General features: G+C 40.5%; 1 protein-coding gene across 7 annotated transcripts in view; it reads left to right on the top strand.

Annotated features, from left to right (window-relative positions):
* Window positions 1-12,396, top strand: part of PKHD1 (PKHD1 ciliary IPT domain containing fibrocystin/polyductin) — a 450,367-nt gene that overhangs the window by 138,337 nt on the left and 299,634 nt on the right. For 5 of the 7 annotated variants that reach the window (XM_045843325.1, XM_045843324.1, XM_045843319.1 and 2 more), the window contains one exon: window positions 5,355-5,567. The exons of the other annotated variants lie outside the window; for them this stretch is intronic. In XM_045843325.1, the coding sequence (XP_045699281.1) occupies window positions 5,355-5,567 (213 nt within the window). The remainder of the gene's footprint in view (window positions 1-5,354; window positions 5,568-12,396) is intronic. 7 annotated transcript variants of the gene reach the window in all.

Genomic DNA, 12,396 nt, shown 5'->3' with positions numbered 1-12,396 from the left:
AGGCAGTGTTCACTGAATAAAAAAAAATAGTCGAGGGACTGAGTCATGGGGAACTCCAAGTGTCTGTAATTGGGATTCTCAAGAAGAATCAGGTAGAGGAAGCTGGGAGAGGAGGCTTGGGAGGTAGGAGGAAAACCTGGAGGGCTCAGTGCAAGTGAGAGAAGGGCATTTCAAGAAAGGTGTGACCAAGTATGTCCAACGCTGCTGGCCACTAGGAAAGCTGAGGACTGAGCATTGACCTCTGGATTCAGCAATGTGGATGCAGTTTCAGAGGAGTGGTCAGGCAAGGCCCAACCTGGGGAGGTTCCAGGAGAATGGAGGGAAAAATTGAAAATAGAAAGTATAGCCATGTCTTTTGAAGCGTCTTATTGTATGGTAAAATACTTATACTTGACATTTTTCTGTAAGGGATAAAAATACCTAAAACTGTGCATTTGTTGTTCTTAAAAAAACACAGCAAGTTTTTTTGTGCTTATTACAGAAGACGGCTAATTGTAGGGTTAGTCACAAGCAAGTTTTGATGTACGTTGCAAACATCAGCTAGCTGCTGAAAGTCTCCTTTACTTCCCTTTAAAAGGAACAAAAGGGATCTTTAATGGAAAGAAGTGATTACATGTAAAAAGTTGTATTCATTTATTTGTTTTAGAGGGGAAGTAACAATAATGATGGTTGATTGATTTTTATAAAATTACCCAAGGTCACTTGTGGGACATAACTCAGCTTTCATGAACAATCATAGCAAGCAATTTAAGGGTCACAGCCAAAGGCCGACTTCAGCCCCGCTCTTTATTTCAGCTCCAGAAAGGGGGTCTGACTCTGTTAAGTGGAGAAATAAAGTCCTCCCACTGCCCTCCTGGCCTCCAGTAACTACCCTTTAAAGCGGCCCACTGTGTGTTTGTTTTAAGCTAATGACGTGTGAGGATGCAGCACTTGGAGCCCTGGCACAGAGCTACATTAAATATAAACTTTACACTTTCACAGCAAGAAGCTTTCACTTTGGGTATCACTTATAATTATTTTAATCAAAAATAGCTGAATTCCTTATCAAACTCTCTTTTTAATGTACCTGAATTTCTTTATACTTGCCACTGATAAAATGAGGAGGGACTGGTTTTTAGCACAGAATAATTATCATATCCATTAATTAGCCCTGTTTATAGCACTGTTGCCAACACAAATCATTCATTTTCTTTGGGCTGAGCTTTTCTCCCTTCATTAGTGTCATTCTTAATTCCTGTGACATTTTAAACTTTCTATCAATTTGTTTCAGTGTGTTTAATACTTGGCTTGATGGTACAAGGGATAAAGCCCAGGTTTATATATTTACCCACTAATCCTTGTAATCTGTCTCAAATCCTTTTTGGAATGAGGCAAGGTATATCTATATTAACAGAGTTAAAATAAATCATATATAAACAGGCCATAGGCACATTTACTTAGGTTAACACATGTTTTTCCTTAAGTGTAACTAGATAACAAACCTAATTAAAGAACAAACTATGTGGGAGGGTTTGTGGCATAGATAGGATACGAGTTTTTTTGTCAGGTGGTCCTGGGTTCTAAAGCTTCCTCTTCCGCATTATGAAATGTGAAAATATTTTAGGAACAGATGATGAATAGATGGATAGACCTATTTAGCCTGTTGTGGATTGAAGAGGAGTTAGAGCCCCCTTTTGCAGTGCTCTCTGCTTTATGAAATGCAGAGGGTGACGTTGACCTCATACTGTTGTTTTGAAGGTCATTTTAGACAACATATGTAAAGATTTTAGCACATGATAGGTGCTTAATAAATGTTAGCTCCTTCGTTTTCCCTGTGGTCTTATTTGAATTCTTGCCTGTGCTTGTAGTATCTCTTTAAATCAAAATTCAAAGCTCACTACAGCATAGGTGATGTCAGGAGAATGTGAGCACCACATCTCTATCAGCATCAAATCACACCTGACTGCATTCTTAAAAATGCACATGTCAGATGTCCCAGAGCTGGCAGGAGCCTCAGTGAATGTGTGATTCTACTCCGCACTTCATCAACAAGGGTCCATCCTCAGGCACTGAGTAGGACAGACTTGGGAACTGAGTAATGTGAGGTACAGCAATGTTATGGGGTCCACTGAGGGTCATTCCGAGGACAACAGCAGAGTCAGGACAGGAACCTTGATTCCATCCCCTGCCTCCACCACTTGCTCATCAAGTTCAGTTCCGAGTTCCTGACAGTTTCTAATGGAGGAGTCCTGCCATGCAAATCCTTGGTCTACCAGTTGAAGATAATTAGTTGGGACATTAATGAAATGTGGCTGTGAGTGGAAAAATTTTAGTAAACATAAGAATATGACCTATAGCACAGGTCACATTTTTTCCCTCTTGTTCACAGCAGGATTCATTATTATTATTGCATTTCTAATGATTATTCTTGTCATCATAATGACAATGGGAAGGAAAATTAAAGTCAAAATTCCCAAGTCTGGGAAGCAGGGTGGTATCATTCTAGCATTAAGCTTGTAGGTCACCAAAGGATAGTTTCTTGCTTCTTGGATAGTTTACCTTAGGGTAGGCTGTATGTGCCATATTTTAAAAGCAAAGTCAGGATTACCAGCAGGGAGATGGAAGGATGCAGTCTAGTAGTTTTAGCATGATGGAGCAACAGTGGAAATAGAGTAGTAATAGCAATAATGGGGAAAAAAGATGCGTGTGATGATAGCAGTAGACACCACTGCATTATCTAATAGAATCAGAGCCAAGACTCGGGACCTTCATGCATAATTTCAAGAAATCTCAGCATAGTTCTCTGACGGAAGAGCTCTAACTATGCACATTTTACCAGCAGAGAAGCTGGATAGCTATGTGGGGTGTCTTGTTCTAAATTATGGCTGGAAGGAAAGCACTTTAAGAGATTGAGTCCAAGTTAACATCCGCAACTCTTAGTGATGGAGTGTGGCATGGGCTTTAGCGTTGAAGACTAGCAGTGCTGGCAAAGAAGGCTGAGGAAAGCTGAAGAGAAATATTAGACAGAAACTGGGGAAGAAGGGACCTCTACATTTGACTTTTGGTGAAATGTCTGTGGATCACTATCTCTGCAATGATGGGGGTAAACATTAGGGGATAAATGACTGAAGGCATGTTGGTCTTACTTTTTCTCCCTCTCATTCCTCCAGTACATGTCTGGGAAATAACAGTCTAACTCGATTATTTGACATGCTGGATATAGGGCTAAAGAGAACAGATGGAGAGTGTCCTTCACTGTCCCTCACCAGGACCCTCCTTGTTATAGTAGAACCTACCTTTTGAACCATTTCTGATACCCAGCACACATGTCCTTCACCTATCTATAGCTCATTAAGACAGTATATGGACTTATATATTATGTAAATGTAATAACATCCTTTCTGAGAAAATGAGAGTGAATATGTGTGTCTCAGTGTGTGTTTGTCCATAAAGGAATCAATTTGGGTACTTAAACCAGATTTTCTAAAAAAGATATAACCATTTATTAAGTCAATAATTATATATTAAATGTTAATTACCTAATGGTCACTGTTCCAGACACTAAGAATATAGACATGAACAAAGCAAGTAAGTGCTTTCATGAAGCATCATTCTAATGGAGGGAGGGCAGGCTTTAAACATGTAAATATACATGCCCGATGTTAAGTGTTATGAAGAAAAATATATTTGGTCAGAGGCCAGGACATGCTATCTGACACAGAGTGGAGAGGAAGGCCTTAGTGAGAAGTTAACATTTGAATAGAACCAAGGGGGAGTGAGGCACATGCACATTTTCAGAAGAACATTCCAGGTGCAAGAAAAACATGTGCATAGGACCTGCCCTGATTGAGAACTAACAAGCGGGCCAGTGTGTCTGGGGCAGATGAATGAAAAAAGGAGCTGTAGGAGATGATATTGTAGGGGCTTTTGTGGCCCAGTGTAAGCACTCGGACTTATTCTGAGTGAGACAGGAAGTTACTGTGGGGCTGAGAAGAGAGGAGCCTGGGTTTCCAATATAAAGTCACAACTCTGACCACTTTGTTAGAGGATAAGAGTCTAGTCCAGTGTTTTTTGCAAATGGTTTATAGGAGGGAAATAGATTAAATAGCTCATTCAGGTTAAAGTGTTTATTTATGAGGGATACTTTAATTATTTTGGCAATATTGAGATTCTCCTTAAAATAAAAATATTATGTCTTTTTAAAGAAAAGTATTAAAATAACAACAGTGTGTTTTAATATCTTGAGTACTTATTCTCAAAATATAAAATGATTTTACTGTAAAATAATATTCCTATGTCACAGAAAATTTAGATATTGGAACAAAATAGTATCTGTATCAGTTAAAGTTATTTGAATGCAAATAACAGAAACCAACTTTCTTTTTTAAAAAAGGATAAATATCACATGATTTTACTTACATGTGGAATCTAAAAAGCAAAACAAACAATCAAAATAAAATAGAAGCAAACTCATAGATAAAAAAAAGAAACCCACACAAACTGATGGTTGCCAGAGGGAAGAGGGGAGGGAGTGGGATGGGAATGGAGAAGAGAATCAAGAACAAAATAAATAAACAGGCGGATAGATAAAGGAAATTTATTGAGAAGGTATGGAGTAGCTTACAGAATTGATGGACAATTTGGAAAATCAGGTGTGGAAGCAATAGCACTCGGGGCATTTTGGAGGGGATGGCAGGCAGGGGATTAGGAATAGGAACTCTTCTCGGGTTCATTAAAGCACCACAGCTAGAATTACTGCAAACTAAACAATTCCAGTTTTTTCTTCCCTTCTGCTCCTAATTTCCTTTTGAAGTCAGGCTGTGGTAGGATAGGATGCTGTGACTGACAGCCCCACTCAACCCTTTTGAATGGAGCAGGGCAATTCCTTCAGGAAATTAGTTCATTATGAGAATTACAATGGTGGTTGGTCAGCCAAAGTACCACACATGACCTGATGGCACCCCAAGTTACACTTCCTTTTACAATTCTGGTAATTATAATTTTGGCACATTTTCTTCTAATTTTATTCTTGTTCACTTGTTTCCCAGTTCTTTTAAACATAATTTCTATATAATACTTTTATCTGCTGCTATATGGTAAAAATGGTGACTTTCTCATGACTTATTTTACCAGTCCTACATTGCTGGACATTTAGGTCATTGTCATTAAAAATAATATATGTAAAACCTAAGCTGGGTTGGTAATATAGTACTTCTTTGTCTGGGTGTTTCACATGTTCTGTTGTGCTTGTATAAGAGATGGCAAGATTAAAAAAAAAAATAAGCCTGAATTCCAGCAAAAGTATACAAACAAAGAGGATGTCATTACACATTGGAAATGTCCAAAGGACTGACAACCTTCTTTTTGGCCTTTAGGAGGCAAGCTGGTTTTCATGGATGCAGGAACCATTGAGCTCAGGGCGCACTCCATCCTTGTTTCTGATGGTGGAGAGCTGCAGATTGGATCCGAGGACAACCCCTTCCAAGGCAAAGCTGAGATCACACTGTATGGGAGTTCCCACTCTACCCCCTTTTTCCCATATGGTGTCAAGTTCCTGGCTGTGAGAAATGGAACTCTTTCTCTGCATGGTGAGTGGGGCAACTGACCAGAGAACTATGTCTAGCCAATGTGTAGGCCTTGGGGAAAACAATCAAACTGCTTATAATTTTTGGCTATTTGTTGCTGGGGAGACACAATTAGAGTGTGGGCATTATTTCCTTAAATAAGAAATACTAATTGTTATGATTCCTATGGCAGAGTCCACTATAGTTCTTAATTATCTGCTCCCCTTCCTGTAAGAGGGTTACACACATCTTCCCACTGTCAGTGGCTTGTAGTGCCTTCCCAGTGTGGAGCACACTTCCTTGTCCTGCTGAGAGTGGGTGTAGCTATGGGCTGGCTTTGGTCAATCAAATGTAAGTGGAAATGATGTCCTACAAGGGCTTAGTAGAAGTTTTAAAAGCTGTTACAATGCTCTGGCCATTTTTCCCTTTTCTCTCTGTTTGAGAATAGCCTGTCCCCGACAGGGCAGCTCCCTTGGCTTGGGACCCTGAATAATGACAACCAGGGCACAGTGGCAGCTGACCTCTGCTCTCATGTGTGTCAGTGAGCAATAAAGCCACTGAGATTTGTGTTTGTAATTGTAGCATAATGTAGTGAAAGCCAACTGATACAATTACTTAGTGTATGCTGATGACTGTCCACAATGGTGGCATCAAAACCAAATAGAGACGACTTTATTTTGTTATTGTGGCTGCATTCCCCTCCTGAGAACAGGGTTCAGGTTGAGTTCCTCTTAGATTTCTGGTTCAGATGGGCTGGGAATTACAAACTTCTGGGAGAAAATGAGGATTGGGCTACAGTGTGTTTCTGTTTCTATGGTTTTTTTTTTGCCTTCTGATCATCTAATCCTACTTTGAAAGATGAACATTTTTATTTCCTGGAGATTCAGGAAATTACTAACTGTGTAGGAAAATTCTTAATATCAGCCCAACAATGTAAATACAAAATGATGAGCTTTGAGTACCTTTCAGTGGATGCTTATATACTTTGGGTTATATAGCATGAGCCAAAGGCAGATAAAAATATGGTCTCCAGATAGTAGCCAATCTCCAGGAAACAGGTCTTGTCTACACTGGCATTTTTATACTGGCACAACCAAATAAAACCCCACTACCTGTCATAAAATAATAATTCTAGACATGGGCATTTAACTATGCTGAGGAGTCTGCCATTCTCTCCTGTTGGGGCTTTGTCTATTATAATACAAACAGTGAACCTCAATCAGTGTCTACTAAAAACACTCTTTGCCTCTTTTGACTTCCTTTGAGAAGAAGTAAAATCTTTTTGTTAAGTATCTATTAAGTGTTGACTAGGGACCAGCCAGAGTGCTAGGCACTGGGGATAAATTTTATCAGCTTTGAAAAACCCATAGCTATGTGGATAGAAATTCAAGATGCCTACAATATTTTTATATTGTACTTCTAAGGAGGACTGTTTTTCTTATCTTTATCAGTAGGCACTTAGATTAATCATGTAGCCCAGGATCCATGAGGGTCTTTTATTCATTCACATATCAGCCATAATCTTTAATGTTTGCTTTAGTCAAACAGCTCCTTAGCTGCCCATCCAATGTTTTGCTGTTTGCCCCTGAAAAAACACAGCTGGAGAAGAAGAAGATGCAGATTAATGTTTCCATCAGCCCGTAGACCACCTCAAGTCCCTGAGTCTTAATAGGGATCCTCTGGTGTGAGAGCCACTGTCCTCTAAGATACAGATGACAAAAGTCTTGCTAGAAATGGAAATTCAAATGAAGAAGAGTAAAAACTCTCCTTATTCTTTAACTCTTCTTTTTTCATGCCAATCCTTCTCACTTTCACATGCTATTAGGCAGGATCAGTGAAAGAATTCATAAATATACCTTTTGCACTTGTATTTTAAATGTACCCCATGTTCCTTAGCCTTTGTGTTTAAATGACAAGTTAAGAAAATTCTGAGTGTCATTGCTTATAATCAATAGGGGACAATTAAAGCAAAGTGCATGCATGCTTTTAATATGTTTTGAGAATTCTGAAAGTTGAAAAAATGTTGCTACTTTAGATATCAAGAGTGTAGATACCTCTTCTTTCTCTGTTTCCTTCTTTCAGTCGTCTTTCCTGCTCTCCCACCTTTCCTAAGCCCTTACTCCCTCCTCCTTCCCTTCCCTCCCCTCCTCTTCCCTCCCCTTCCCTCCCCTTCCCTGTATTCTCAGGGTTAGGTTGTCATCAACAACTGTTTTCCCCAAAGCCCTACCAATATAAGTTATGAGAGGGGGATCTCTTCGGAACCACAAAGCTTGCACACTGAACACAAGTGCAATCAAACCGTTTTCCTCTCTCACGTGGTGCTGCTGCATCTCACTCATTTGAAAGAAATGGGATGTGGAAAAGAGCTTACCACTGGTGAGAGGGACTCCATTCCCACAGTTTCTGTCAGAGCATCCAGTCACAGCCAGGGGGCTCATCAATCCTGTCCCTTTGCCTCCCTCCCTCACCACCTGAAGCCTCAAATAGATTTCTCCTCCGGCACGGCGGTACATCATGGTTAAAATCGTTACGTAATTTTGCTGGCCTTTTCCCAGGCCAGAGGTGGGTCTGGTGACACTAGGTCTTTAGGGAAAAATTAATTTTCTTTTGCTGTCAAGTATGCAAAACAGTGAGCAACTTGATTCACTGCTTTGCACCCAGAAGGGCCCTAATGACCCAGCATTCACTCCCCTTCCTGCATGTAGTGAGGAGATTCACCAACTTTAGGTCATAGAAGACTCTTCGCAAGGAGATTTTTACAGTGCAGATTTCTGGGGTCTCACCTCCAGAGACTGACTTGGTGAGCCGGAGGTGGACCCAGGAATGTGCATTTCAATGGCACCCTCAGATGATTTGGTTCAAGTAGCCCACTGACTGCACTTGGAGAAGTGCTGCTTTTAGTGGTTAATAGTTTTGGAATCACAAATCAGTGCAGGTGTGCTGCTTATCATCTATGATCTTGGGCAAATTAATTTCTACAAAACTAGGAAAACACAATCTTCACCTCATAGACTTATTGTTTGTGATCTGCTCGAAAATAATGCTCAAGCAGTGTTAGTTAGTGCTATTTTAATTTTATTATTATTATTTTTTCCTTCCAAAGCACTGAGTACCCAGTTCCAATGACCTCATTTTCTTTCAGCAGGGAGGGGTCTCTGTTTCAAAATTTGGCATCCGGCCAGTTCTACCTAGAGATTTCTCTCCTCGTCAATTTCTGTCTGTCTCCTTTCAAAGCAAGAGAGAGATTTTAGCTTTGGAGATCACAAGGTAGCCACATTCCCAGACATCTTCTGTTCTGTTCCCACAGCCTAGTGAACACCTTCCGATTTTAATCTCTCATGGTACAGCTGCTTTCCAGCAGTGAATAACCACTCTTTCTGGGCATGGCTATAATAAAGCCTTCTTGGAAATCATTTTCATGCTCTCCAGTTTGGCCAGAATCAGAGCACTGCTGAGCCTTCAGTGAAATGAAGCTTTTCACAGGCATTTTATTCCTTACATGCAACAGTAAGAGTACTGACTGATGGATACCAATTTAACTCCAACTCAGGTCATAGAGATTCACACAAATGGGTTTGTGGATCGGTAACACAGCTTTCCCCACCTTCTCCCTCCCATCTCATTCTTCATTGCTGCCTCTTGTAACCCTTCTGCTCAGGCTGATTTTTATCATAGATTAAAACCTCTTTGCAAGCAGGCTTTGCTGTTCAGCTGTCACAAGAAAAGATGGAGTTGAAAGCACATTTCATGTTTTTCTTTTAATGTAGAAAAATGCATGTGTGTGCGTGTACACACACACATGTGAGCACATACCCACATACAGTGCTGTCTTTCTCTGGGTTTGGGTGTGGATTGAGGCAAGTCATGTTCTGAGTCTCTTGCGGAGTTCGGATGGCTCAGTGAGTTCTGTCAGCTACTCACTTGGATACTTAATATGACTAAAGGGTCATAGGACCCCTCCAGAGGGGCAGTCTGGGGTTTGGGTAGTTGTAGTCAATAAGGAAATTTCACTCTTGCCTTTTGTTTTCCCCCACTCTGTCTGCCAATCCAGGTTCACCACCCCAAATCGAGTGCCAATCACATGTCACTTTTCAAGGGGGTCGCTGTCAGCCTGGGCAACTTGAATTTTTGACAATGTAATTATGGCCCTTGCTTCCACAGTGGGAGTCTGAACAGGATGGCGAGGCTTTTATTGATTGTTCAGCAGGGAAATTTATCAATGTCTCTCACTTCATTTCTAGTTCCTCCCTGAGAAATTTGCCTGACAGTTCCTTAGGAGAAAAAGCAGCTTTATGGCCTTGAATGGAGTTCTGTCTTTGTCCTTTTTAAGAAATTTACAAGATACAGGCATTAAATATAAATGGAAGTTTCTGAGAAAAGCTAGTATGTGGGAGGATGACTGAGGAAAACACTAGTGCAATTATTATGAGCATGAGACTTTGGTAGGAATAAATAAGAATAAAGTAGTCTGAAGAAATAAGTTTAAGGATGGCTTATTTTACTTTTAAAAGTCCCAAGTATGTGCATTCATATTTCATGCTTTTTAAAATTGCTCCACATGGGCACTGTTGTAGTTGTTACCAGGTTCCAGACTGCCCTGAAATGTGGTATCATGTGCACGGAATAGACATGTGCTCAGGAGGGTGTCCCTGGTCAGTGGTTTACCTACTGTATTCTCCCAAATCCAGAGGCTTCTGGGGGAACTTCAGGGTTTCCACAAATAATGGAGTACTTGGGAATCAATCAATCAAGGTTTAAATTGCTCAAGTAATCGCTTTTTTGCTTTTATCTCTATTCTATATTTGCATTCAACATAATATTTCACTAGAAGAAAATAGTTCCATTGCTAAAATAGTGATTAAAGCAACTCTGCTATCTCATCCTCCTTTTCTGCATTGTGTAGATCCTTTTAGGGGTTCAGGGCCTCTCTTTGTGTGGTTCCTGATTTCCCCATGAGTGATGGAGCTTAAGGACAGCTCCTATTGTCTGTTCTTTATGTGGGATGAAAATTTCCAGAGCCCATTTTCATCTTAAAAAGTTCCTCTATATCAAATCTCTGCTCTTTGTCACCTATCAATTATTTCTAGTTCTGTCTCTCTTACACCCAGAACACTTACTCTTGCTCCTGCTCTTTACCCATTTCTCCTAGACCATATGCCTTCCTTTCCTTCTGTCTCTCATTCCTGTGGGCTGAAATATAAGCCAAAGCTCTGGCATGGCATTTTTATATATGGTTTTATTACTCTAAAATTATTTGGTGTTAAGGGATGGAAACCCAGTGCATATAAACATAGACAAAACCCAAGATTTATGAGCTCTTGATAAAACTGCAGGATAGGCAAGAAGGCAACTGGCCTCGGGCATGACCATCTCCAGGGGCCCATGGCCTCTAGGGGGCCGGCAGGATTCCAGCTTTCACTTCTGGGTCTTCCTGCACATACTGGCTCCACTGGCTTCTACTCCTTACTGGCTTGTTCCATATGGCTACTGCATTTTCTGGTTTCACGTAGACTTTGGTTTTCTTCCACCAACAAACAGAGCTTTGTGTTCTATCATTAGTTCCAAAAGTAACTATGGAATGCCTCACAAGTCTAGTTTGCTTTACCTACCATGTGGTGCCCAGGGAGACAGGGCACTGTGAATGTTCTAGCCCAAGTCACGTTACCAACCCTCAAGGCGAGGGACAGAAGGCCATATGAGAAGATGCAACTCTGCCTTAACCTGGGAGGGCAGGGTGGAGGTGCAGTGTGCTTTTATATTTGTGTGTGTGTATGAATATTTGTTTTGGGGAGATGTTTACCAAAAAAAGGATGGTAGCCAGCCCATTAAGGAGTTCTGGGGGGCAGACAATCCCGTAGGTGTCCTCTGAGATAATTAAACTAAATTCTGAGAGTTGTGACTTCTAGTTTAGTCTCTGAGATTCCAAGGTGACTAAAGCCTATAGGCAGAAATATTCAAATATATTAGTACACTATTTAATGTTGTATAGACTCAAAGTGTAAAATTGAAATTATTTATCGTTCAGGCTACATGTAAACTGAATAAAACAAGTGGGTGAAATCAGGCAAAAAAAAAATGCCTGTTAAGTTCCTAGTGTAGAGCTCAGACCCTAGAAAGGCCCCACCAATATGTGTGGTTGAGTTTTTGCTCTGCGTGGACATCCTCTTCCAATGTTACACCAAATTTAAAAACTGTTGATTTTCTAGTGTGGGCTATGATTTTTCCTCTTCCTTTTCAGGGATCTTGGATTTTCTCAATATCGAAGAGGTTCTTTGCCCTCCCTAGCACTTTTCACCACAAAATATTTCCTGAAATTCCATGGGAAACTTGAGCTGGTGTGGTGTGTGAATTGGTCATAAGGCTATGCAAATAGAAGAGGTATATTTTTAGGGATGTTTGAGACTTCAAGGCAGAACCTGACTCAGAACAGACTGTTTTTCTGTAATCGCTGTATTAATTCATATTCTCGTGGGTCTTTTTCCCTGTCCTTTAACCACACATTGGGCACCATAGGTTTTCAAGCTGATGTTAGCTACTGAAAAGGCCAGTCTTAATTCACCCAGTTCAAAACTCAGTCTCCTACTCAATGTTTCTTTCCTTCCTCCTCAGCGAGGCTGTAGCCTGAGGCACTTGGAGGAGCAGTGGCATGTCTTCTCCTTCACTCTTATGTCTTTTATTTTACATTTTCTCCATGTTGGGGCAGGTAGAAGAGGTGAAGGCAAGAAGTTAACATGACTTTTTTCTTTTTAAAAAGGATTTTATTTATTTATATTTAAATAGAGGGGAAGGGAGGGAGGCAGGGAGAGAAACATCAATGTGTGGTTGCCTCTCACACGCCCCCTACTGAGGACCT

The sequence above is a fragment of the Phyllostomus hastatus genome, unplaced genomic scaffold (assembly GCF_019186645.2).
Source record: "Phyllostomus hastatus isolate PE091 unplaced genomic scaffold, TTU_PhHast_1.1 phas_contig_40, whole genome shotgun sequence".
NCBI lineage: Eukaryota > Metazoa > Chordata > Mammalia > Chiroptera > Phyllostomidae > Phyllostomus > Phyllostomus hastatus.
This window is presented reverse-complemented; position numbering and strand designations above follow the sequence as displayed.